Source organism: Hipposideros armiger, unplaced genomic scaffold, assembly GCF_001890085.2.
Source record: "Hipposideros armiger isolate ML-2016 unplaced genomic scaffold, ASM189008v1 scaffold_110, whole genome shotgun sequence".
Taxonomy (NCBI): domain Eukaryota; kingdom Metazoa; phylum Chordata; class Mammalia; order Chiroptera; family Hipposideridae; genus Hipposideros; species Hipposideros armiger.
The window spans coordinates 2,675,958-2,701,183 of NW_017731460.1; the positions used below are offsets into that span (position 1 = coordinate 2,675,958).

Sequence of the window (25,226 nt, forward strand, 5' to 3'; positions counted from 1 at the left end):
GTCACTATTTGAAATCTGACTCTATATATCCTCAAATTTTAGTTTCCCAAATAAAATTTTATGATGTTACTTTTTTTTTTTTAAGATTTATTTTTAACTGGGGAATTGGAGGAGGGGAACAGCGTTGTGGAATTGGAGGAGGGGAACAGACAAGTTGCTGTCCTTTTGTTCTTCAGTCTAATTGTGGAGGAGGTATTATTGCGCTCTTGTCGGGTGAGGCAGATCAGTCAGTCACTGGCCATTGGACAGCCACTCATGACAGTTCAAGGCAGCTCACGAAAGCGCATGCCAGCTGCCGGCCAGCCCCACTGCAGCCTACACCATCGCCGGTGACTCACGGCAGCCCAGCACCAGGTCGAGCTGTTGTTCACCATCTTAGCTGTAGAGGGTGCGGTGTCACTGGTCCTCATGTGGGATCTGAACCAGGGCCCTGCTGCTCAGAGTTGGCGTCCCAAGCCAACTCTTAACCAATGTGCCACTCGGGCGGCCCTCTTTCTTTCTTTTCTTTTTTTTTTTTTTAATGTAGTATCAGGGAGAACAAAGAACATGCAAGACTGATAAGAAAAGATGAGTCCATTAAGGAATGGTACCCCATCCTTCAAAAAAAATATTTTTCTGCTCATACCCTACTGCAAGCCCCATGAGTTGCTAGGTACATTTTAGACTATATCTTATTGAAAAGTCCCAGAGCCCAGGAGCCAGTCTTCTAACTCTTCACACTAAACCAGCAAAGCTCCTGTGTGCTGTTTCAGTTTCTGTTTTGGAGCATGTTGTCCTACTTAGTGTGATGTCAAAGCTGATGGAATAGACAGTGACACAGAAGCACTCTGCAGATTTTAATGTGATCGACTGAACTTGACTGCCCCCGGAGAAGAGTCTAGTTGATGTTAATACTAATATAAGGATAATTTGGGGATTAAAAAAAAAAAAAGATTTTATTGGGAAATTGGGGAAGGGGAACAGCCAAGTTGTTGTCCTTCAATCTTAGTTGTGGAAGGCGCAGCTGGCTCAGCTCTAAGTCCAGTCTCCATCTGGCCGCCTGTATGCAGCTTGCGGCCGCTCAGCTCAAGATGCCGTGTTCAGTCTTAGTTGTGGGTGGGCATAGCCCATCCTCCCATGGCAGAGTCACACCGGCAGCCTTCTTAGGAGCACGTGCTCTCACCAGCTGAGCCATCCTGCCAACTATTGGCAGCTCAGTGGCAGCTCAGCTCTGCACAGTTCACTGGCCCATGTAGGAATCGAACTGGCGACCCTGTTGCTCAGAGCTTGCGCTCTTAACCAACTGAGCCACTCGGTTGGCCCCAATTTGGGGATTTTTAAAAAATAGTAAGTAGTTCAAAATAAAGGGCTGACATGACATTATCAGAAGGTAAAAACAAAGGCCAGTGTATTGTTGAATGAAAATAGGATCTTTCACTACTAATGGCCGTATTAATAAGTCAAGTCATCGAAGGCACATCTCGTAGTGGAAAGACCTGGCCACTTCTTGTTTAGGGTGTGGTGTGGTTGCAGTGAGTCATTAATGCCAGAAAAGGGGCATGCGTAAGTCAGCTATTTCTGTTACAGGTTGTTTGGCATCTTGGGGCTTGGAGCCAGAGGGACTGACACAAGTCTAGTGTCTTATTCTGGGAAAGTATTGACACTAAAAGCTCATGAGTACTGATGAAGTAGCAACGTGTCTCTTAAAGACCTCTAGGAAAGGCGAGTTCCACTTTGTCTCCCAGAAGCTCTTCCACATGTCCCCTGGCAGAGTTATCCCCCTCTGTTGTGTTCAAGTCAACACTTTGCCCTTTCCACCTGATACCTATCCTGCTAAGAAATACCACCTTCCATAACAAAAAGAAAACCTAGAAACTCCACTGTTTGCACAGGAAGGACATTCCTTGGGGTTTTTTGCTGGGGATTTTTCTGTAGCTGCCACCAAGATAGGCCCAAGGGCAGCTGAGAAGGGCTGCACTGATTAAGAAACGGACCTTGAAGTTTAGAGAAGAACAGAATGTTATGGCTCTAGATTGCTGGTTCTCTAAATTTAATGTGTGTGAAATTACCTCATAGAAATCGAACCTGGGAGGTCTAGGTGGAACTTAGTCTGGGGCTCTAGGTGGCTCTGGGACCCCACTTTGAGAAGCTCTGCTTTGGATACATAACGTACTTTAAGAGGCACAATTTGCCCTACGGGCTTGCATACCCACACTATTTAACGCCAAAGAGAAGTAGCACTCTTGCCTGGGTTTCTCCTTTCCAGCTCTCAGCTGGCTGGAATTGACCAACACCGTAATTGATGTCCATTTGCCTGCAGAACACTGGATATAGCAGGACTTGAGGCCTCTTGAACCTACCCAAGGTCTGCCCCTCAGCTTCGTTATCTTCTCGGAGGGCCTGCCCGATCCCACATGGGGTCTCACCATGTCAGAATCAACTGTGAAGCCACCCAGAGCATCTCGCACATCTCATTTCATAACTGCATGTTGGAGGTCTTTCTCCTCTACTGGACCGTGCGCCTAGGACTCAAGAAACCCCCACAATCTGTGCACCAAATTCTAAAACTACCATCTGTTGGTAATTTGGTTTACAAGAGTCAGACCTTGCCCCCGGCATGCTTTTCTCGTGTGTACTTTTTTGCTGCAGACTTGCTTAAGTGTCACGTGGCCACCTGGAAGTCTAAGCTTGTTGAGAGTAGTGTCTAGGATGGGCCAGTAATGCTTTTAAAAGACTGAGCCATTTTTAAGTTGGTTACACTTCATGTTAACACTTTGATTTCAGCCCTTAGCTCCATCATAAATAATTATTCTTAACTACCAGATACAACATTGCTAGTAACATCCATCTGTGAACCACAATATGAACTTTAATGTTGATTTGAGGTTGCATTTTGGGGTGCTTGCCACTGAATGCCAAAATTGCTTCAGAGACTGCAGTTCATCTCCTCTTCCAGACAATAGCAAAAATCTGCAGCAAATCCCACTCTGGAGACTGCTGGAATGAGAAAGTCTTCCAAACTCCAGGCTGGAGCTGAGTTAATTTCAACATCATGGTGATGAGAGCAGTTCCCATTACTCATCATAGGTCACTGGTGCCTGTTAACCCCTTGTTTGTTTTCTAGCTTAGATGTTCACCTACCTATTGACTTCAACTCTCACCACCAGGGGAACTTTGAAACAAAACGATGCCTTGCCCCTCTCCTAACCAATTAAATCTGTATCCCTGCAGTGGGCCCTTGCATAGATAGCTTTTAAAGCTCCCAGGTGATTCTAATATGTAGCCAGGCCTGAGAAACTGCTTAGCCATGAGGCTTTGCTCCCTATAAAATGCATCTTCTCTGCTTGCCTTACTGGCCATCTTAAGGCCAGTCTTGGATGTTTATATGCCAGAGCAAATAATTTGGAAAGGGAGACTTGATAAAGAGAAACGAGTAACACAGTGTAAGGGCTTGAAGATAACGGCTGCATCTGACCTGCAGACATTTTTTTTTTTTTTTGGCCTGAAGTGTGGTTACACATGGAAATTTTTAAAACTGTGAATGCCAATCTCTAAAAGTCAGGTTTCCATAGAAAACTGTCTCAGACTTGATGGTTTTTGATAGAAGACTTGGTGCTAAATCAAACAAAGCACTTTCGAGTGTGGGTTCATCAATTCTCCAGCCAGGTTACTCCATTCATGGGGGTAATGATGCGGATGAAATATGATTGTAAAACGTTTCCTTCTGACTTTGGTTTCACGATTTGAGAAAAAAATATTCCCATAAAGAGTTCTTTTATATCGACTCCTTCTTCACTAAGCCCTTTGAGGCTGGGCTAGAATGACAGCAGGGTGTAAGAGCTGCCCTGGGATGTGTCTTGATTTTGACCGGGGACCTCGGACTACCTCTTAACTTCTCTGGCTCTAGGGATTGCATCATTAGTCGGGGAACAAAATCAAATAACTTCTAAGGTTCTACTTTGGCCTCTTGGGATTACAATGGCACAAGAATAGAATGGGACAACTTGGTCTAAAAACAGCCTATGTGTAAGGTGAAGAAACTTGAAGTCAGCGTATAAGGTCAGCACTGAAATGCTAGCTTGGAGGAGTGTGGGAGGCCTGACGGAAGAACTGGAACCAAGAGGCAGAAGCTACAGTGACTTGTGGGTTTCACCATCCAAACTAGCCAAAGACGGAACGGGTGGTCTTGGGAGGGGGGAGTGCGCCATCGCTGGAGATGTTGATCCCAGACCAGGCAGCCACTTGGAGGGGATGTTCTGGGAGCAAATGGTGGACCAGTCCTTTCCCAATACTTAGATAATGGGAAGGAAGCTGGGAGTCCCTCATCCATCTCCTCTCCTTCAAAGAAAAGAGTGGGGGGCTAGGACCTTCTCTGCCCACAGAAAGGGAAGTCAGTGCCTTGGTTATTTTTAAACACTTTTTTTTTTAATTTCTTAAAAATATTTACGACAGTAAAGGTCGCACTATGTAACGGGGGACAGATGCCTTTGATGTATCCCCCTTTCATTTCTACCTCAAAACAAGGTTAAGGCATAAATTACTCCATTGGGCACCAGGTGTGCCTCTTGTCCTCCGGGCGCCCTCACTGGTGGTACCACTTGTCCCATGCATGGTCCTGCGGATCAGATAATTGCCACCGAGATTGCACAGGCCTTGTTCAGTGCATTCCAGACAGGACCGGTGGGCAGCACCAGCCGAGCCAGCCGGGTTTTCTCCGGGGCACGGGTGGACAGAAGGGAGGGATGGGAGGTGGTGTGTGTGTAGGGAGGGGATGACATGGGGAGGGAGGGCTCCTCACTCCTACCCTTACTGCCCAGCTTGCAGCCGGGCCGCGCGACGGGGCAGGCTTCAAGGGAAGACGCAGTAGAAATACAGGGCCCTAGGGATTGCGTCATCCACACGCTTCCGGATGTACCTGGAAACAAAAGCGTCGGGGAGGGGCGGCAGCTGAGGCGGGGAGAGGGGGGGAAGGGTGGAGGGGGCGGGTGTCTGGAGCACGGTGGGTGAGTGTGGGTGGCTGGCTGTCAGTGTAAACCCACCAGGGTGACTCCCCATCTCGGGGCGGGGGGCGCCCCGTATCCTGGGTCGCAGCTGCCTGTCTGTCACAGTCTCCACATCCCAGAGCCTTCATCCCTGGCCAGCAGCTGTCACCATTAAGCCCTTGGGCTCCGGTTATTCAGAGGGAGCTCTGGGGACCTATCTCCTGCCTGGAGGAGGGGTGGGTGTGACTCGGGAGAGGCAGCATGGGGGGAGGGGAGGACAGCCAGAGTTCAGATCTTCTGGCCCACTGGGTCCTACTGGAACTGGAGGCCTGGAATGTACGGAGTGGGTCGGCATTTGCAGTCTTCCTCTGGGTTTCTTCTGAGGATGGGGATGGTTAGGACTTCCTAGCACCTTAGTGGTGGGGGCAGCAAATGCCCCCACAGAGCCTGGGGGAGGCTTTGGGGTGTGCCTTGGGAGGGGCCCCTTTAAATCTCTAAGGATCTGTGTTGTGGATGCCTTGGTCTCCCAGTAGGGCAGTCCCTCTTAAAACTGGCTTGAGTTCTCTTCAGAGGGAGCAGGCTCCGTTTCTCAGATGAGGTCGTGCAAAGCTAGGAGCTGGCGTCATCTCTGCTTCAGCTCCGTGGGGCCCCGAGCCGGGGCCTGCACACCACCTGGGCCTGGCCCCCATCAACTCACAGCCTCTTCAGCAGCCTCACTCCAGCGCTTTGGGAGTGGGGTCCAGACCGGGCTCCCTCCTGCGCTTGGCACTTTTAAAGAAGCCGAGCTGTGGGGAGGCAAAGGCAGAAGTCTCAGGAATGGGCTGAGTGAACAAGGCCTAACTCCCCTTCCTGCTCTCCCTCCACTACCCCTCAGTCAGGCTTCTTCCCTCAGCCGGCTTCCTGAATACCCCAGCTCACAATGAGTACCCCTCCCCCCATTCCCTTGTGGGCCTCACAGTGGGCCACTTAACTGGTGGGGGGGTTGCTGGAACAGAGTGAATGGAGCCTGGGTCAGGAGGCAAGAAGTCCTACTGTGTGACTCGGCCCAGTCCACACTCCTCTCTGGGCCTCCCTTACCTCATCTATATCAGGAGGAGGTTGAGACCAGGGCTTCTTAACCTGAGGCTCAGAGACAGCGAAGGGCTTTGGAGGGCTTTTGTTAAAAGCCTGACTTCGTTGGAGCCATTTTGTGGTTGTGTGTACTTGCTTTTTTTTCTGATGAGAGGAACCCTAGCTTTCATCAGGTTCTCAAAAGGACCTATACAAGGGACGGAGCCATAGGCTGATGCCCTCTGGTGGCCTATCAGCCTGCGGTGGTGAGGGCTGGATGCTGTATCTGTAGGCAAGTTCTGGGGAGGAGGCTGGGAGGAGGAGAAGGTGGGGACTGGCCACAGAACGCAGTGGCCGGAGCCTCAGGCATGGGCTAACCAGCCAGGATGCTGCTTCCCACCCCCACCCAATGGGGGCCCTCACCTTCCACAGTGCCAGGACCAGCAGGGCCAGCAGTAGGAGGCCCCCCAGTGTGCTGCCCACAATGATCCAGATGGGGATCTGCGAGTCTTCTTGCTTGGAGATCTCAAACGTGATCTGCAAAGGGAGGGAGGTGGCCAGGTCAGTAGCATTACTATTCTGGGGCCGGGGTGGCAACCTGGGGCAGGGCCAGGGCACAGGAGACAGCTGGCACCTGGGGGGAGGGCTGCATCCTCTTTCTCAGGGAGATGCTGGAGGGATGGGTGGCACCCAGCCTGCAGAGTCCCCAGAGCTCCCTGCTCCTGTACAGTGGACAGTTAAGTGACCCAGGTCATCCCACTTCCTCTTTGAGACATTTTTCTGCCTTTGCTGCTTCCTCATCATCTCCCAAATTTCTAAATGTGGGTGTGTCCCATGGTTTTGCCTTTGGACCTCTTCTTTATCTACAGTCACTTCTTGGTGAGCTCAGGGCCGACTTACACAGTGGGCACAAGTGGGCACAGTGCCCAGGGCCCGCAGCACTTTTAGGGACCCATGAATGGGATCTAACTTCTTTTAGAATTAGAAGAAAAAAAATGAATATAATCTTGCCCGGATTATATTTGTGTTTATACGGACACAATCATACACTAGTAATTAAAAAAATATTTTTATGGAGGACGGGCCCCCCCACCCCCGAAGGCAAAAGTGCCCAGGGTCGTGAAAGTCCTAACGCAGCCATGGTCTAAGTCACTCATCAGGGCTTTAACTGTCTATACTCTGATCACTCTGACGTTTCTACCTTCTACCTGAACTCTCTGCTGACCTCCAGGCTCATATCCGACTATCTACTTGGCCTGCCTAGCATCTTTAACAGGTCTCTACACAAACTTTTGATCTCACTCCTCACCCTCAAAACTGTTCCTTCAACTCCTTTCCCGTCAAAGCACACGGCAGCATAGTCCTTCCTTTCTGTTCAGGCCACCTCCCTTGTATTTGTCACACCCACATGAACTCCATCAGCAGTCTGCCCGTTTTACCTTTGAAACACACAGAATATGGCCACTCCTCCCACTTCCAGGGCTACCTGCTGGGTCTGAGCACCCTCATGTCCCACGTGGAGACTGCAATAGCCACCTTAACTGCCTCTCTGCTTCTGCCTCGACCCCTACAGTCTGTTCTCGGCATAGCAGCCAGAAGAAGGCGGAGCTACGCTCTGTTCAGAGCCATCAAGTCTTCCTATATCACTCCGAGTAAAAATTAAAGTCCTTGCACTGGCCTGCAAGGCCCTGCACTCTCGGGCCCCGCTTACCCCACTGATCATATTCCCCACTCTCCCTCCTGCTCTCTACTCCAGCTCTCCAGCCACCTGGCCTCCAACATGCATGCCAAGCACAGACCTACTGTAGGTCCTTTGCATTGCTGTTTCCTCTGCTGGCAGGCTCATAGTCCCTGTCTGATGTCACTTTATTGGAGAGAATTTTCCCAATTTCCCTGTACAGAATAGCACCTCCTGAGTCTCCACCCTTACGTGCCTGTGTCTTTTGTGGTAGACCTTATCCCCACTTGACCTTGTATATGTATGTTTATGTTAATTGCCTTTCTTCCTCCTGGAATGTCAGCTCCAGGAGAGCAGGGGCTTTATCTGTTTTGTTCACTGCTCTATCCTCAGTGCCTGGAACAGCGTCTGGGACAGTGTAGGAGCTCAGTCAACATGTTGACAGACTGACGGACTGAACCCCTGCAACAGCATGGTAGAGTGTTGGCTTGGCCACTGAGTCACTATTCAACTTGAGACAAGTCACTGCTCTCCTTCTGCCTTATCTCACACAGCCTCAGGTTCCACATCTGAAAAATGGGGTGGTAAATCATACCTCACAGATAACGCATGAAGTGTCTGTTACAGTGCCTGGTGCATGGTTAGGGCTCAACAAATAGCCCTAAAAGCCTTCCCACCCCCAGCACCTACCTCAGAGTGGAGCCAACAGGGGCTTACATTTTGGGTTGCTGGGTTTCAGGAAGAGAAGTAAGGCATCCAGAAAGCATAAGAGAGATTTTTTTTGGGGGGGTGGGGATGGGGTGGGAGTAGAAGGAGAAGAAGTCACTTAAAAGATGAACTAGTGTGGAAGGGAGGTTGTTTGTGTGTGTGGGGTGCCTGTAACATGCCTCTTCTCGCTTGGTCACCTGGAAAATTCTAACATCTCTCTCAAGATTCAGTTCAAGTGGACTGTCTCCAGAAAGTGTGAGCACCTCTCACCCCCAGCACCTATGCTCACCCCCAGATCGCATCCACTTTGTTGTCCTTATCACTTTGTCTGCTTAAGTCATCTCTGTATCCCCTGAGGGCCCGAGTCATGGGAGGGACACCCAACAAATGCTGAATGAACGAATAAACAAATAAAACCGCTCCTTGGGTGGGTCCCCTGCGTGCTGCCTCTGGACTTTTGCACCCGCCAGCCATCTGCTTGGCACGCCCCCCCTCCCATCTGTGATGGGTATTTGTGTGTTTTGTTCATGCCTGGCTTCCAGCCCATGCCTGTTTTGCTCTCCAGAGTCTCTTGGGATGGGGCTGGGGGCTTATTTGGCATCTGGTACGGAGCTCTCACCTGAAGCCCAGGCTGGCAGTTTCAGGACATGGCCAGTGGAGGGCAGCAGTGTCCCACGCCCAAGATGCCCATTTCTGCAGAGGACTGGGCTTTTCTTCAGGACCTAACTTCTCCTTTCCCCAGGAGAGCACAGCACAGCCCCGCCGCTTTCCTAGACCCTGGTTCAAGCCAACCTGATCTACAACAGTCTGGTTTCACCCAATTTAAAAAGTTTCATGCCAAGACATATTGCATCCCTTCGCCTTCACCAATTCAGTTCACACTGGACTTGTAAAGCACAGCTCATGTGCATTTCATTAGATTTGAGGTGCGAATGGATGGGGAGGACAGGAGTGGGATTGTCATTCCAGGCTGGCAACCTGCCCAAGACACAGCCTCATTGCTGCTGGAGCCAGTCAATGAGCCACCCCAAGGCAGGTAGGCCTGGGCTCCAGTTCCAGTTTGCTCTAGTGTAAAATATGCAGGTTCCCTTCTTCTCTCCGCCCCAATGGGACTATTGTGGAGCAGAGTCCGGTGCCCCCAACGCACTAGGAGAATGCCTACTTCTGGCCCCCTTTTCACTTTTGCCCCCAAAGGCCCATTTGTATTGCTTTTTTTCTCTCCTCTGATGCCACATTAACTTTTGGCAGGTCTGTCCATCTCTCTGCTTGAAGAACATGGCAGAGGGTGTAGGAAAACTGTAAGAGAAGTGGCAACTTCCTCCCAAGCTGGCCTGGCTCAAGCCCAGGTCTGCAGGGTTTCCAGGGGACTCACCTGGCGGCTGGGATCCTCCTCTCGGAAGATGAAAGGACTGTGGAACTGCCTCTGCAAGGCTGCGTTGACCGTGATTTTCATCAGCTTGTACTTGAGCTGCATAATCAGAGGCCTTGTCAGAAGCTGGCCCCTCCCTCGGTGGGAGACTCCCCAGCACCTGCCTCCTACCAGCCTAGCCCAGCTGCTCTACTTACTGCTTTTAGAGACCGCAACCACAGGTTTCCCAGCAGATGGAAATTGATTTCCTGGTTGGGGGCCAGCCTCACGTTGCAGTTGATGGAGACTACATCAGAGTTGCTGTGATTCTGAAAGAGAAGGTGGGTCTCAGGGGTGAGCGACCAGGCTCTGGGGAGCAGGGGAGGCAGAAGCCTAGCTATGACCTGAGAGTGTGAGCAGGGGCTTGGGCCACCAGAGACATGGCTCAGCTGCACTGCTTAACCATGGGGGGTTTTGCTTTTGGTGGGGGAAGGGACCCAGGACAGGGAACAAGGAGAGAGGAGGCGAACTCATGGGCTGGGGCTGCTGCGGGATGGCTGGAGGACAAGGTAAAGATGGTATATGCCATGTTCCATTTGAAGTTGTGCATAATTGGGTGTTTTCCAGGAACAGAACTTTGGTTCAACCTTAGGGAACCTATAAATGTTACCACCGTACAAACAGATCAAAGGAAAAAAAATTACATGATTATTGCAACAGATGCAGAAAAAGCATTTTAGGAAATCCAGTTTCTGTTTATGATAACTTCTGGGGAACTTCCTGAATCTGAATAAATGGTATTTACAAAAAACAAAAACAAAAACAAAAACAAAAACACCTATGGCAAGTATTATATTTAATAATGAAAAATTGAAAATAATTTCTTTAAATTCAGGATCAAGACAAGGCTGTCACCATTTCTCTTTACCATCACCCTGGAGGTCCTAGCCAGAGCAGTAAGACGAGAAAAACAATTTATAAGGATTGAACAGAAAGTTAAAATTATTATTATTTGCAGATGATATCATCTTAATAGAAAACCCAAACAAATCATCAGACTGATAATTAGAAAGTATTAGATTAAAGTTATTTGTGTCACTCTCTTGCAGCCACCTCGACCCTGCCCAAGCCCAAGTCTTCAGCAAATTGTGCCACACTCAAAAAATGCTTAGTGTGAGGCACTTGTTTGGGGAAATCAAACTAAACCAGCTAAGATTTTTGTCTGGGTAAGGAATAGTGAGTGAAAGCATGCACAGAAATTGGTTTCTGGAGACAGGGACAGCCCGGAGAACATAAACCTGGAATCTAGCAGGTATCTTGGGGAGGGCTTTGGGAGGCTGAAGCTGAGATGCCTTTCATTTCTGAGGCAGGGAGGCCCCAGCCGATGTGGTCGAAATCTCCGATACAAGCTGTGTATGTCCTGGCCTTCTTAGCGGTATCCCACCTGGCTCGCTCTCCTTCCCTCTGCTTATCCGTATCCTATGGCCCTTTTAGGCTCAGGTGCATCATCCTTGGTTTTTTTTTTTTTGGACCTTTTTACCCCCTTCACCCATTCTCCCACCCCATCCCCTGCTTCTGGCTACCACCAATCTGTTCTTCGTATTTGTAAGCATTTTTGTTTTTTAAAGATTCCACATATAAAAAGATCATACGGTATTTATCTTTTTCTGTCTGAATTATTTCACTCAATAATGCCCTTAGGGTCCATCCATATTGTTGCAAATGGCAAGATTTCCTTTTTTATGCCTGAATAATATTCTGTTGCCTATGTATACCACAATTTCTTTATCCATGGATGGACACAAGTTGTTTCCATGTCTTGGCTATTGTAAATAATGCTGCAACGAATATAGGGGTGCAGATAATCTTTTCAAGCTAGTGTTTTTGTCTTCTCTCCCCGTTCTTTCACTTGAGTTTGTCTGCGCCTGCTGTCACTCTCCTGACACGTATCACAGGCCTGTTCCCTGGCTTCTTAGGCACTCACTCTTGCGTCTCCTGAAGAATGGTGCGCTCACTAAGGGCAAGAAATACCTTTTCCTTATTCTGTTTCCTCCTGGTTTGAGGCCGGGCACATATATAGGTTTCCTCAACGAGTTCTTACTGACAAACCACGGGATAAGGAGAATGAGCCCTCAGAGCCCAAGCAGCACTCCTCTCCCCTTGTTGTCCCCCCTGGTTCTTGGTTTGGGGGATGCTCACCAGCTGTGGGGCTCGATTCAAGTCTTCCTCCATTGGGGCATGCCGGTACTCGGTGCTGTTTCCCCACACATTACAGGTCGTGTTCGCCTGCACAGGGGACACATACAACCAGCCTCACAATCAGCGCCCACAGACCCAGCATCCAGGGGTGTTCCTTCCGCCTCCCCTTCCAGAGAAAGCCCAGCTGGGCCTGGGCCTGGGAGAAGGAGCTGGGGTCTGAGGACTTGGGACCCACCTAGGGTATGTCTGTCTCTTCCATCCCCTCCCCTCAGCTGGCTCCCAAGAGCAGAGGTACCTGGTCGGTGAGGAAGTCCCTCAGCATCAGCAGGCGGTTGCCGCCCCTGGTGGCGATGGGCACAGTGATCTTCATTATGACCCCGTGCACAGGGAACAAGCCCAAGTTTTGGATCTGTGGCCGAGAGGGGGAGGTGTCAGCGCACCAGCAGCCGTTGGAGGGGGAAAGGAGAACAAGGTCTAAAGGGGCCAATCAGCCCCTGTGGGCAGCCCCCCAGCCAGGCCTGGGAAAGGGGCTCCTACAAGCCCCCCCTGGCATTTTCACGCTGGAAACTTGAAGGCCCTGCCAAATCACCCCCAGGAACTGCAGGGATCCTTAAAGGGGTGGGCTCCTGCAGGCTGAGGACAAATCAGTGAGGGGGCCATGAGGCTGGAGAGCCAGGGTCACTTCCGTTTTCAACTCCTCTTGGTTCTGGGGGATTTTGTTGCCTGGCGCTGACACCTCCCCCTCTCGGCCACAGATCCAATTTCTCTTCACCCACCTTCTTTAGTGACAGAAACCAAGACAAAAAAACTGCATTGTCTAGGCTCCCTTACAGCTAAATTACAACGTTCTGAACAGTGAGAGGTAACTGGATGTGTGAGGAGCTGCCAAGGAGTTAATTCCTTAGCAGGGAGGGCATGCTCTTTGCAGGGAGGGCATGCTCTTTGCCCTTCCTTCTTCCTGCTGCCTGGAATGAGAATGTGATGGCTGGAGCTGCAGCCACCTTGGACTGTGAGGTGAACTCGAGGTTGATAACTGCATGTTGAAGATGGTGGAAGAGAAAGATAGGAGACTCAATCCTGGATGACTTTGTGAAGCTGCCAACTCTGGACTTCTTTTATGGGAAAGAACCTCAGTGCATTTAGACCCTGTTTTTTCATTTTTAAGTATTTAAAAAAAAAACTTAAAAAATTATATGCAGCCACACCTAATCTTCATTGATACATCCTCCCAGTCTCGCACTGTTATTTTCCAGATGAGGACTTGAGAGGCCCAGAGAGGGGAAGTGACTTGCCTAAAGTCATCCAGTAAGTGGGTGGTAGGGTTAAGGTGACCCTAACACTAGCAATGATTCCAGATTCAAACAGGGGATCTTCAGTTCATGTCCTTCACTCTTTGCTTGGCTCCCCTCCAGGCTTACCTTGAAAATGCAGTTGAAGGGAGGCCCAATGCCATCATATCTCTCCAGTGAGCTATTGGGCTTGACCTCATAGTGGCTCAGGCTGCTGCTCCTGCAGGGACAGAGGACAGGGCCGCCGTGAGCTCAGTCAGTGTAGGCTAGATGGATAAATGAATGAAAGAGGGTGTGGGCATGGGCCTGCCTCCTCCTTGACCACAAAAAATAGGTTTCCTCTTGTGTGCATTGGGAGCATTGTGTTGAGAAGGATTCTGAAGCTCAGCAGGAATAGATGCTGACATCCATTAGCAACGTCTGCCTGGTGTGTGGAATAGGCATGGGCCAGAAGTGTCAGTTATTTACCATCCCTGCCCTAGCCTCTCTGCCCAGGGGCATGCCTCTTGTGAGCATGAGCCCGCCCACTGTTCACCGTTCCAGCCTCTAGCGGTGGCCGTGGGAAGGCCTGAACTTTCCTTCTGTGTGTTTGCTGTTCCGTCCAGATGTTTCCATCTGCCTGGGAGCCCTCAGAGGATAGACTGAGGGCCAGTGGCACACCCAGGGGTGTGGGATGTAGGAGCGGTCTGCCTGCGGAGGAGCATTTTCTCACTGACACTGTTTAGAATTGCTGGGACGAGGTGGTAATGAAAAGCAGAAGGACTTAGTAGGTTTTATTACTATTTTAAAATTCTCCACGGATCATACCCTACTTATTACCTGCACCTGGGGTGGATGTCGCCTGCTGCCCCAGCCTTCCCCCCTTTGCCCCTCATGAGTGCTCCCTGGGAGCCAGGGGCCTGTCTTCTTCCTCTGTTTTGACACCACCTCCCCACAATGGTTGAGGGGGCTGTATTCTCTGACCCCTCAGGGACACACTTGGCTCCATCTCACAGGCCCTCAGCACTAGGGCCTGGCCTCTGGGACCTCCGACCCTATCAGGGCTCCCCAGAGGGTGCCCCATCTTAGTCTCACTCCTCCCATGCCTCCCCTCTCTTCCCCTCCCCTGGCCCACCTGGTGAAGAGGATGTCGGCCTCATATTTGAGGTGGAAGCGCAGGGGGGCCGTGTTGTCTTCCTTGGTGCTCTCCTCCTCGTCACTGTCACTGCAGAGAGCAAGGCAGCGTGGTCAGGAAGGGGCTGGTCCTCCCTCCACCCAGCTCAGCCCACACATCTACCGGCTCACTGCGGCAGGGGGGGCCTGAGGTAGACGGAGGAAGAGAATCCTGGCTCCTCTAGGGCTCATAAGTACTAGGACAGCCAGAGAGGGAACCTGAATTATCTCCCAGGAGGCGAAGGGCCAGGCGGCAGGGGAACTGGTGCCATCGGCTTTTCCTGCTGCCTTTCTAGGTGCAGCACATCTGGGCTAGTGTGGGGCAGGGAGAGACTGGACAGAAGCTGGGAGGACCCCTGTGTGGGCTTAGCCACTAACTGCCTGCGAGCCCTCCTCGGTCAGAGGAGCAAATCCTGGCCTGTGGGCGCGAAGGGAGATGACACCTGTGGGACAAAGGCTGCCTGCTCTGCCCAAGTGAGGAGGACTCCCCAGTAGAGTGGTTTGGTTATCCTTGAACCAACCCCCCTGAGCTGACTAGGGCGGCGGCAGCTCCCACAGGTTGGCTGAGGGTGCTTTGCTGCCTTGAAAAGGCTGGATAGTGAAACTAGGAGACATTTGGAGGGAGTTTTGTCAAATGTGTTGCCTTTTAATCTGAGCACAATGAACAACCAGGGGAAAAAATTTCAGAGCTAGGAAGACATGATTTCTTCTCGTTACACGCACTGAGTTTGATTCCCTTTGGAAGGCTTACCCCAGGATAGGGGTTTAGTTAGAAAGGGGATACCTGACACACGCAGACACTGCAGTGTCCCCGTCCTGCACACATCTGATTCACAAAAACCCACAGCTGTGCAAAGACACTACTGTGCAAGTACATTCATTTCCCCGTGAGAATGGGACGATGTTTTCTAAAAGCAGGGAAGAGCATGAGGGAGGCCTTAGGATACTAAGACATCCTACAAACTCTGTCTTACGTTAAGTGAGAATTTCACCAAAATGTACAATTTGCTTAACTACAGCACATGCTGGTGTGTTGATCCCCAGTGCTCCCTCCAGTGACCTCTGAACTCGTGTGTGTGTGTGTGTGTGTGTGTGTGTGTGTGTGTGTGTGTGTTGGAATGTTGGTGTTCAGGTTGCTTGCACTATTGATTTCTCAGTGCAGAGAAGTTCTCAGGAGGGTTTTGGCCGTTTATAAGGCTCCAGAGTAGTCAGAATCCCTTCCTGCCTCCTTACGTTCCCACCCAGAAATAATTCTGGGGGGGGAAAAAAAAAGTGTGTTTATTACTGAAACTGGGTGATTCACAGTGTCAACCTATATAGCAAACTCCATGGGAGACAGACAGACAGGCCTACACAGAGTAAGGGAAGCTCTTTTAAAAATGGAAAAATTTCCAAGGGGAGAGAGGTGACCAGGACAGAAGGAGCCCTGGATAAGGAGTAGGCTAGTGTTCAGCTCTCAGATGTACGATTTACATGCTGTGTGTCATTGAGAAATTCACCCAACCTCTCTGAGCTTCCCTTTTCTTATCTGTAACTTGGGAGGAGGTGGGGGGAATAACTCTTGCTTTGCCTATCTTAGGGGGCTGCTGTGAGGACTGACTGAGATATTATATGTACAATGCTTTATAACTGTAGGGTTTTAAAATAGCTACTATATAAAATACTATATAAAGATAAGGGCATTACTTATATCCAGACCACCTAAGCATGAATGGTGGCAGTATAGCAGGCAGTAGGTTGGCCCACACCTGGGTACTGACTAGGGGCCCTCTGAGAGTGGGGCAGTTAACGGACAGGGCTTGGGGGGGAGATTCAGTTTGAGGAGGGGCGGTTCCTAGCAGCAGAACAGGGCCCAGAAGAAGTGACCTGGGAGGAAGGAGTGGTCAAGGCCCTGACCTGCCGGCTGTGAGCTGGATCTCCAAGTGGTGCAGGAAGATAGATTTGCTGAACTCGAAATCTAGACGGAAAGACACCTGCAAAGAAGAAGTCACTGCAGCTGGGGTGGCTGGGAACTACATGCCTGGGCATTACCCAGACCAGCCCTGGTCCAGCCCCCCAACTCCCTGCCCACTTGGGTGGGCCCTGCTGGCTGGGCGTGGGCTGGGGGAGGGAGGACCAGGTGCTAGAGTAATGCGAGCTGAGCTTTGCACAGACCCCTGTGTTCTTCTCAGGTCTGACCCTCCTGGGGTTTCCCCAGGAGACCTGGGGTCCCCTTTTCCCGGGGAGCAGCAGGGGTGGGATAGGGAGCTTGAGCTGTGTGCTGGCTGCCTGGGGCTTCACTCTAGGGCCCCTGGTTTGTCAGAGTCTCACCCCAAAACTACAATCTTGACTTGTGTCCCACTGGGAAGATTCTTTTACGAGGAGCCCTGATCTCCCTCCCCTGTGTCTCCCCCTGCCCCAGCCTTGCAGACCCTGCTCCTGGGAACATGCTGCTACTCTCTTGCTGGCTCCTGCCTCAAGCTCCCCTCTGGTTCCTGCTTTACAAGCAGTTTGGCCTCAGTTATGTCTTCTCTTGCTTTAGAACTCTCAGTGGCTGTCCACTGCCCAGGAGGGATGGGCTAACACCCCCAAGGTCTGGAGCTTACCTCCTTTTCCCTGCAAATTTGCTTCTCCCATCACACACCTATGCCTTTAAGTACATGGCAGGTGCATGAGAAGTGTTTATTTTTCTCCCCATGTACAGCATGATGACAGAGACTGGACATTTAGAAAACTTGTTAGGATAAAGGACAGTGGGATAATTGGTAGAGAGTGATGGGGTGGGACTGGTAGGACTGCCCCTGAGGTGAAAGGACCAAGGTGCTCTCCTGGGGCTGCTGCCTTCTAGATGGCTGTCTGCTTAGGCCGTTTGAATGTCATTGCATGGGGAAAAAAATGAACACACTTAAAACCCACCCACAGGACTCTCCCTCCCTCCCCGGTTCTCCCCTCTGTTCTCTTCCATTTCCCTTGCCTCCCAGTGCCTCCCAGTAACCAACCTGGTCCCTCACTGAACTTTCCCCAGCCTCTACCTTGGCCTTGGCCCGGAAGAAGGGGTAGCTGACATTGCAGACTTTTTTGTGGAGTCTCCTCTCCTCGTTCACGCACTCAATGCTGCCGTCAGAATCATCCTGGGGGCGGGTAGGGGACATGGGAGTAGCAGTTAGATAGGGCATGAGATCCAGGCCTGGGGGCCACCACCACCCCCCATCACCCCTGCTGAAGCTATAGCACAGCCCCTCTGACACTGGGACCACAAGGCCCCTGGAGGCTCGGGTGTGGCAGGGGTGGGGACTGCTCAGCTGTGCTGGGTTGTGGGGAGCGTGGGCCAGCGCTCCAGGTATATGCCTTGTCACTCCCTCTGCATCAACCTGGGATGCAGGCTTTATCATCCTACTTATAGGTGGGGACCCTGAGGCCCAGAGATGGGAAGTGACTAGCTCAGACCACTGGAAAGTGGCATGGAGCTGGGATTCAAAGACTCTCCAGTCTGGCTGTCCTGCCTCCCCCTGGCTTTGTGGCCCTTGGGTTGACCTTTCCATCGGGAGGATTGGAAAGGATCTCTTTGGGCCCTGAAATGAAGCTTTTGGGGCTGCTCAGGACCTCCCCGGAGCCTCTGCTGCCGTCGGACTTGCAGGCTGTGCTGCTTTCCTTTTTCTGTGGCTCCGCCCCCGTCAAACCCTCCCACCGCTGTCCGGTTCAAGGCTCTTTATACCTGGTCTCTCACTGGCTGCCGGGCATTGAGAAAAGGTTGGCAGAGTTTAGGGGGAAATGTCACCAGGCTCCCCGGCTTGTCTGGGGCCCCACTGAGTTGGCCCAAGTGTCCAGAGGGAAGGGACCCAACACAGTGCACTAGCTAGTGCTGCTAGTTGGTACTCATTTGCTTGGGTCTCATTTTGCTCATCTGTTAAATGGGGATAATAGTATCTACTACATTTAGTTGTTATGAGGATTAAGTGATAAATGCATGTAAAGGCAGGGCCTAGTTCAATGCTCCAGCTCGTGTAATCACTTCATATATGGCTGCTATCACCACCACCACCACCACCACCACCACCACCACCACCTCCACCTCATGGGGTTGTTGTGGGGGTTAAATGCATACCAAGAGCTGAGCACAGTGCCAGGCATTGTAAGTGGTTACGAAGACAGAGCAGAAGCTTGTCAGGCAGAGGAGGGAAGGGGTCCCAGGTAGGAGACCGAAGTGGAAAGGGCCTTGGTGCAAACGAGTAGGTGTGCTGGGAAACTGCAGTGGCTGGTGGGGCTAAGGGTGTGGGAGTGAGGGCAGAGATGGCAGGTGGTGAGTGGCGAATGACACAATAAGGAGTTTGGAATTTGTTGTAAAAGCTACTGGGAATGATAGGAGGTTTTCAAGTGGGAGAAACTTGTCCTGATTCTTGTTGGAAGGACCCTGCTGAGAAAGCCTAGGACAAACTATAGGCAGAGGGTGTGTACGCGTTGGTGCGCGCACGCATGGTGTGTGTGTGTACGTGTGTGTACGTGCATGCGCCAAAGACACAGGCTGAAGGACATTCCCCCACACATTCCCAGAGGTCTCAGACTCCCTTCTACTGGTAGTTCTCAGCCCTGGCTGCACACTGACTTCACCTGGGCAGCTTTAAAAGCACCTGATCCAGGCCCCACTGCACGCCAGGTCAATTAGAATCTCTGGGGGAAGTCTGGACACAGACATTTTTAAGTTCCCAGGTGACTGTAATGTGCAACCAGGCCCTTGCCTGGACCGTTCCTCTCCTGCCTCTGTCCTTTGCGTGAGGCAGGCTGGGCAGGTTGCAGTGGTCTTACCTTTTGGATCAAGCTGGCAAACTGCAGGTTTGCTGACTGTGAAATATTTAGGACTGTGTTATAGGCGTTCTCGCCCCTGTTCTCCAGCATGGCCTCCACAGCCACCCGCCGACGCGTGCTCTCTATGATGAAAACTGTGGTATCAAAGGACAGCGTGTATGCAGAGCAGTCCTGAGCAGGCTTCCTCAGCACCCTCTGGCAGTACTCCCTGTGGGAAAGAGACCACTAGGGGTCAGGCTGATGGTATGGGGAATGCAGGGATAGACCTCACTACTCATGCATCACCTCCCCACTCAGCGTGTTTCCTTTTTTGCTTTGACTACCAGGAAGCTCAGAGCTAAATGTAAAGACAATTCTGATGATTAGCCTACATGATTGGAATTTTTGTTTCTTCATCCTCCTACGAGGTTTGGATGTGCTATTTCTATTTATTGTACGTACATGTCATGGTGTATATGTCTTCTATCTAAGTCATCTCATAGTTGGGTAAAAGTTGAGCAAAAATTATTTGAAAATTATTAAATACATTTAAAATAGGACATTGTTCCTTATTTTTCCTTGTGTGTTAGTTTGTTTCTTCGAAGGGATTGTGGGCACCCTCTGCTAGCCTCCTTAGCGTGGAGCTCAAGTGGTCAGTCAATGAACTTCAAAGGTCACCTAATCTGGGGGTTGGAGGATGAGTACCTGGATCTCCAGGTCCCTGGCCTCCACCTTTTATGTGTTTTGTAGTATAGGCTCCAAAGGAAGGATTCCTTTTTCTAAACCAAGTTCAAAGAGGTTGGATTAGACTGTATGCATTTTACAAAGTAGATAACTGAGGCCCAGAGAGGGGAGTTTTGCCCAGGGGAGGTCACACAGGAGTCAGAAGCAGGGCCTGCACTAGTCCCAGGATGCAAGTTCTGTGTTTGATCCATGGTGCCTAGAGGAGGATGTGCAGGAAATAATCCAGGGCCCTGGGAGCCCCAGCTCCACCAGGAAGGAAGGAAGAGGAGTCGGGGGGCGGGTGCAAGGAGGCGCCAACTCACATGGCTGTGGGCAGGTCGCTGCGGGCGTCCAGCAGAAGGTCAGGGACACAGTGCTCGTCCTCATTGCAGCCATTCCAGAAGGGCACCTGGGCCGGGGAGAGGCAGGGGTGGGCAGCTGGATAGGGCACCCATAGCCTGGAGTCCCCATCTGTGCGGCGGGCCATCCCTCACCCCCACAGCCCACCAGCTCCTCTCTCTACGGCACTCGACAAGGGCTTCAGCTTTTCTTCCCTTTTCACAGACAGCACACTGGCGTTTCTCACGCTTTGGCATAGATACTCCTTCTATAAAACACGACTCAAAACTCAGCGCCTCCTGGGTCTCTTTCAGTTCTTCACTGAGGGGAAGAACTGGTACCACAAAATCCCCACACTGGTGCCACAAAATCCCCACTTACCCACCAGAGCAGTTCCAGGGAACATTTATTGATCATCTACTGTGTGGAGGGCAAGGTCTTTGGTACTGGGGCTATAGGATGAGGAAGACCCAGCTTCTGCGCTCAGCTCATGGGGAACATTGGTGTGTGAACAAATAATTATAGTGTGAAATGTGCAAAAAATGATCTAGAAATCTGTATGAGGAAGAGGCAGAAAGGAGGAAACAGTTATTCTGGCCTGTAGATGGTCAGAGAAGGCTTCACAGAGCCGCAGGTCAGAATTCTGAGGGGTGACCAAGTTAGCTGGATGGACCAGATGGGGAGGGGATTCCAGGAGGAAGATCAAGCCGTGCAAAGGCCCTAAGGCGCGAAGCAGCATGGTGAGTTAGGGAAGCGAAGCAGCATGGTGAGTTAGGGAAGTGAACGGTCGTTTGGTGTTGCTGTAGTAAGGAGTAGAGGAGATGAAGAGGCCGGCAGAGGCCAATTCTTAAGGGCCTTGGGGTCGTGCCTTGCAACTGATAGGAGCCACTGACTGTTTTTGGCAGGGGAGTGTCCTGCCAGACCTATATATTGAAGGCTCCCTCTGACTGCCAAGGATGAATGAACTTGAAGAGTCAAGACCAGAGGCAGGGAGACCATTGAGGGGACCGCTGCAATGTTCATGCAGGACATGATGATGGTCACAGTGTGGTGGTTGATATGAGGAGGAGAAAACAGGTCAGGGACCTCAGAGATGGGGCCCATAGGTCATGGAGTTCGTCAGGGATAAGGGAGAAAAGGATCCAGGATGTTGGCTGAGTTTTGTTTTTTTTTAGTGTCTGGAAGGATGGCACGCCATTCCTCCATAAGTGGAGGGGTTAAGTGGAGGAATTCAGTTTGGGGCATGTTGAGTTTGAAGTGCCTGTGGTCCATTCCAGGGTGAAATGCTCAGCAGGCAGTTAGGTACTTAAATTTGGAGGTGAGGTGTAGCAACTGTCACCATCAAGAACACAGCCCAAACTCAGAGGAAGCCATGCATACCTCAAATTCAGTAACTCTTCTCAAAGGTGAGCTCCCTACCCCTCACTCAGATCCATGTCCTGGTAATATAGACACGTTTCTATCAAGCCCGCCCGTTGGCTTCCCCATCACATGGTGGATTTGCAGCTAGAAGCAGGCAATTGTGATAAGCGGCCAGGAAAGGAGACAGCAGGGTTATATGAAGTAGCACAAAGCGAGGCCATTCCGTGAAGGGACATAGTTCAAGACACTTTGGTAGTCCTCAGGGGCTTCGCTGTATTCTAGCACCCGTGTCATCTTGGTAATTTTAAATCTATGATACCTTCCACCCCTGCCCAGCATACTGTAAGAAGTGTGAAAACTACATAATAACTTTCGGGGAAATTTCTATCCAGTTCATTAAAAGGAATAACTTAACGTGATAAGCAACTGTTCCACTCAATTATATGGAATGGCCCCTACCCCTAAGAGGTGAGATACCACAGCACTAGAACAGTGCAGGGCATTTAGAAAATGCTAAATAAGAATTTGAAGAAGAGTGATGGGAAGAATGTTTTTACGAGGTCTGACAATTAAGTTTGCAAACTTAATTGCGAACTTAATTCACAATTCGTAATTTGCTGGGGGCTAGAAATCCAGATTAATAAGATTTCTAGAAATTTAGCTGCTATTCAAAGCCCTCAGGAATATGCTCCAGACGGTCTTTTCCAGCTCTATTTCTCACCTTTCTTTATATATCCTTTCACTTTACTTTTCCCCACTTTCGTACCTTAGTTATATTGTCAGCTTTCTTGGAGCAAAAAAAGCCCATCCTCCCATTTCTGCATATCTGAATCCTGTCTATCTTTTAGGGTCCATTCGAAAGCCACCTCCTCCAGGAAGCCCCCCTGCCCTATCATCTGACTGCTTGATTACACCTCCTCTGAGCTCTTCAACCTGGCCTATGACCCTTATCACCGCCTTGCATGGAGATCAAGTGTCAGAGCAGTGAGTACCCCCTACGTGTTAATCTGCATCATGGGCTTCTACATGCCTGTAGAATGAATGACACGTACTCACTCACTCATTCATTTGCTGTAGCGACTTTGTAATTATAGTGATGGGGAAAAATACTAATGACTTGTGCACACAGCTTTTCTCCTCTCCTGGCTCCTTAATGGGGTTCCAGCTGTGCCAGCCCCTTTCTCTCCCTCTCTTGGACTGCATTTTAAGGCACCCTCTCTCGTGCATTTGTGACACAGAATCAGGAGGAAAGGGTGAAGGTGTGAAGTTCAAGGGTTGGACAGCAGGTTGTGGAAGGTTTGGGAATGGGGATGCTGGGGGAGCTGGGGGGGGCCAGTGGGGGTGAATGGGAGCAGAGGGGATTTTCAGAAGCGTTGCTGTTGGAGTTCTTTTTATGTTGGAGAAATACAAGTAAGAACAAGAAAGAGTAATTCTGAAATTGTGGTCTGCTGGCTAGATTCTGTATAATAATTCTCAGAGACATTCTCGGAGACCAGACCTCATAGATCATGGTCTTAACAGCATTGTGGTCTATTTTAGAGTCATTTCCTAAATCCCCAGGGTTCAGGTATGAGATATTCCATTTTTACAAATTTTGCCTGCTCTCCCAGCACAGCTCTGACTGAATTGATTACTGTCTGACATTTTCTTTGAGGGGGCATCTGAGTGTCAGATTCCAGAAAGTTCTGATGTTCCTAGAGCCAGGGATTAGAAAACGTGGTTGAAGATGGGGCCAGAGCCAAGGGTGAGGCTAAAAGCCCCCATTTTGGGCATACTTAGGAGCGGGTGAGAGGATTGTCTGTTAATCAGTCCGTCAGTCAATAAGCCGCAGACCGGGCCCTCTCTGGCCTCCAGTGTCCTCATCTGTAAGTAAGGAAGCTGGGAGATTGAGATCTAAGACCTATTCTAATCTTGTGATTCTCAGGTTTTGTGACCCACTCAGTGCTTCCTGCCCTGTGTTGGGGATATGAGGGAACCTTGAACAGAAGGCCTGGTCCTTACCCTCAAGAAACTGTTCAGCACGGGTCGCAAGGGAGGAGGGAAGGAGCCATGTTGCAGGTGTGCCGGGGGAGGTGGGAAGGTGTGCTAAGGGGAGAATTCCTTTGTACCCAGCACACTCAGCTCAGGGCTTCTGGGAGGAGGTAAGGGCGGGCATGGGGTGGGGTATGCACCAGAGTTGTGTGCCCTGTGTGCCAGGATGTACCGAGACTCTGAGGGTAGTGGGCCAGCCATCGTCCAGCATGGGGCCATGGTTGGGGTCCTCCAGGGAATATTCAACTGAGAAGGTCACTGGCTTCACGTAGTCAGCGGTGTCCTAGGTGGGAGGAGATGAGAACAGGAGTCAGTGCCGAGGGAATGTCTGTTTCTGGGCTAGGCTAAGTCCACTGAGAGAGGACTTCACTGCCCTAAGCTGGGTGGGCAGTGTCCTGCCGGTCCTCAGCATGAGTTCAGGATAAAGGAGCTGTCATGGGCTGATGGACATTTCCAGTGCGGGCCACAGCTGAAGCGTGTGCCTCCTGGAAAGGACCCTGGGCTCTGCGTATGCCAATCCGCCTGCCTGGATGTTTCACCACGCTCCTGTTCATCCTTTAAGGCCGGGGGCCCCCATCTCCCCAACACGTTGGCCTCCAGGAAGCCAGGGAGCACCCATCCCCATCTCCTGTCCAGATCTGTTACGGCCACTTCCACATGGCATTCAGACGATCTGATTGTGTGTCAGTCTTCCTCCTTTAAAAACCTCTTAGCACGGTCCTAGCACCGTGACAGGACTTAGTAAGTACGTTAAATCAATAAATGAACAAACATGTGAACAAAATAGGGGTGATTCAGGTTGGTCCTATGGACTGATGGTAAGAGGGGCTGCGTAGAGCTGCCTAAAAAATCTCCCCCAGGGAACCCAAATCCTGACAGGAGGGGCTTCTTTGTATTAAGGCCGGGGCTCTCAAACTTGAGCTTGCATCTGAATCCTGGGAAGGGGAGGGCTGCTAAAACACTGAGTCCCGCCCCTGAGTTTCTGATTCAGCGGGCCTGGGATGAGGCTTGAAAATGTGCGTTTCTAACAAGTTCCCAGGTAATGGGATGCTGCTGGTCCCAGGGACCACACTTCGAGAACCAGTGCACAAGCACATCAGACGGGGCACCATGCTGAGAGCCGTGAGGACTTCTCATCCCTGCTCGCTTTTCTGACTTTACCCATTGCATACTGGGGACAGGGGGGACTCTGCTTATGTCCCTGAGGTGGAGCTGTGGCCTGGGTACTTGGAGTTTCTGGATGAGGTGGACTTCTCATCCTCTTCTTTATGCAGAAAATGGGGCACCAGGCTCCCACTGGTTTTCCCTCTCAGCCAGGCTGGTCTCTCTCTGTCCCTGCTCTCAGCTTGTCCGCACCATGCCTGCTTTATTTGGTTTTTATTTTTAGCTGATGCCTGTTTATCCTTTCCTTTCCATTCATGGTCCCTGCCAGCTGACCCTGTTCTCGCCACTAGACCTCGCTGAGCCCCCTCCGTCCTCAAATTTCATCCCCTGCTAGAGAAACAGTGGGCACCTGGAAGCTGGGGAAGAGGGGGTTTTGGAGGATGGCATAGTGGAGTCGTAGGTAGTGTGTCCCAGTGGCCTTTGCTCTGGGGCATGAGTGTGGGTGGCCATGGTCTAGGACA

The 25,226-nt window shown here is 50.8% G+C and overlaps 1 protein-coding gene across 1 annotated transcript in view; it reads right to left on the minus strand.

Moving 5' to 3' along the window:
• Positions 1–3,023: 3,023 nt before the first annotated feature.
• ITGA11 (integrin subunit alpha 11) overlaps positions 3,024–25,226 on the minus strand; it is a 125,277-nt gene continuing 103,074 nt past the window's right edge. Inside the window, exons 18-30 of the mRNA XM_019647254.1 lie at positions 23,774–23,884; positions 20,193–20,278; positions 19,168–19,375; positions 17,397–17,495; positions 16,282–16,358; positions 14,348–14,437; positions 13,363–13,453; positions 12,240–12,353; positions 11,945–12,031; positions 9,964–10,074; positions 9,770–9,865; positions 6,435–6,548; positions 3,024–5,746 (exon numbers count right to left, since the gene is read on the minus strand). Coding sequence (XP_019502799.1) covers positions 5,675–5,746; positions 6,435–6,548; positions 9,770–9,865; positions 9,964–10,074; positions 11,945–12,031; positions 12,240–12,353; positions 13,363–13,453; positions 14,348–14,437; positions 16,282–16,358; positions 17,397–17,495; positions 19,168–19,375; positions 20,193–20,278; positions 23,774–23,884 — 1,356 coding nt within the window. The 3' untranslated portion in view covers positions 3,024–5,674. The remainder of the gene's footprint in view (positions 5,747–6,434; positions 6,549–9,769; positions 9,866–9,963; positions 10,075–11,944; positions 12,032–12,239; positions 12,354–13,362; positions 13,454–14,347; positions 14,438–16,281; positions 16,359–17,396; positions 17,496–19,167; positions 19,376–20,192; positions 20,279–23,773; positions 23,885–25,226) is intronic.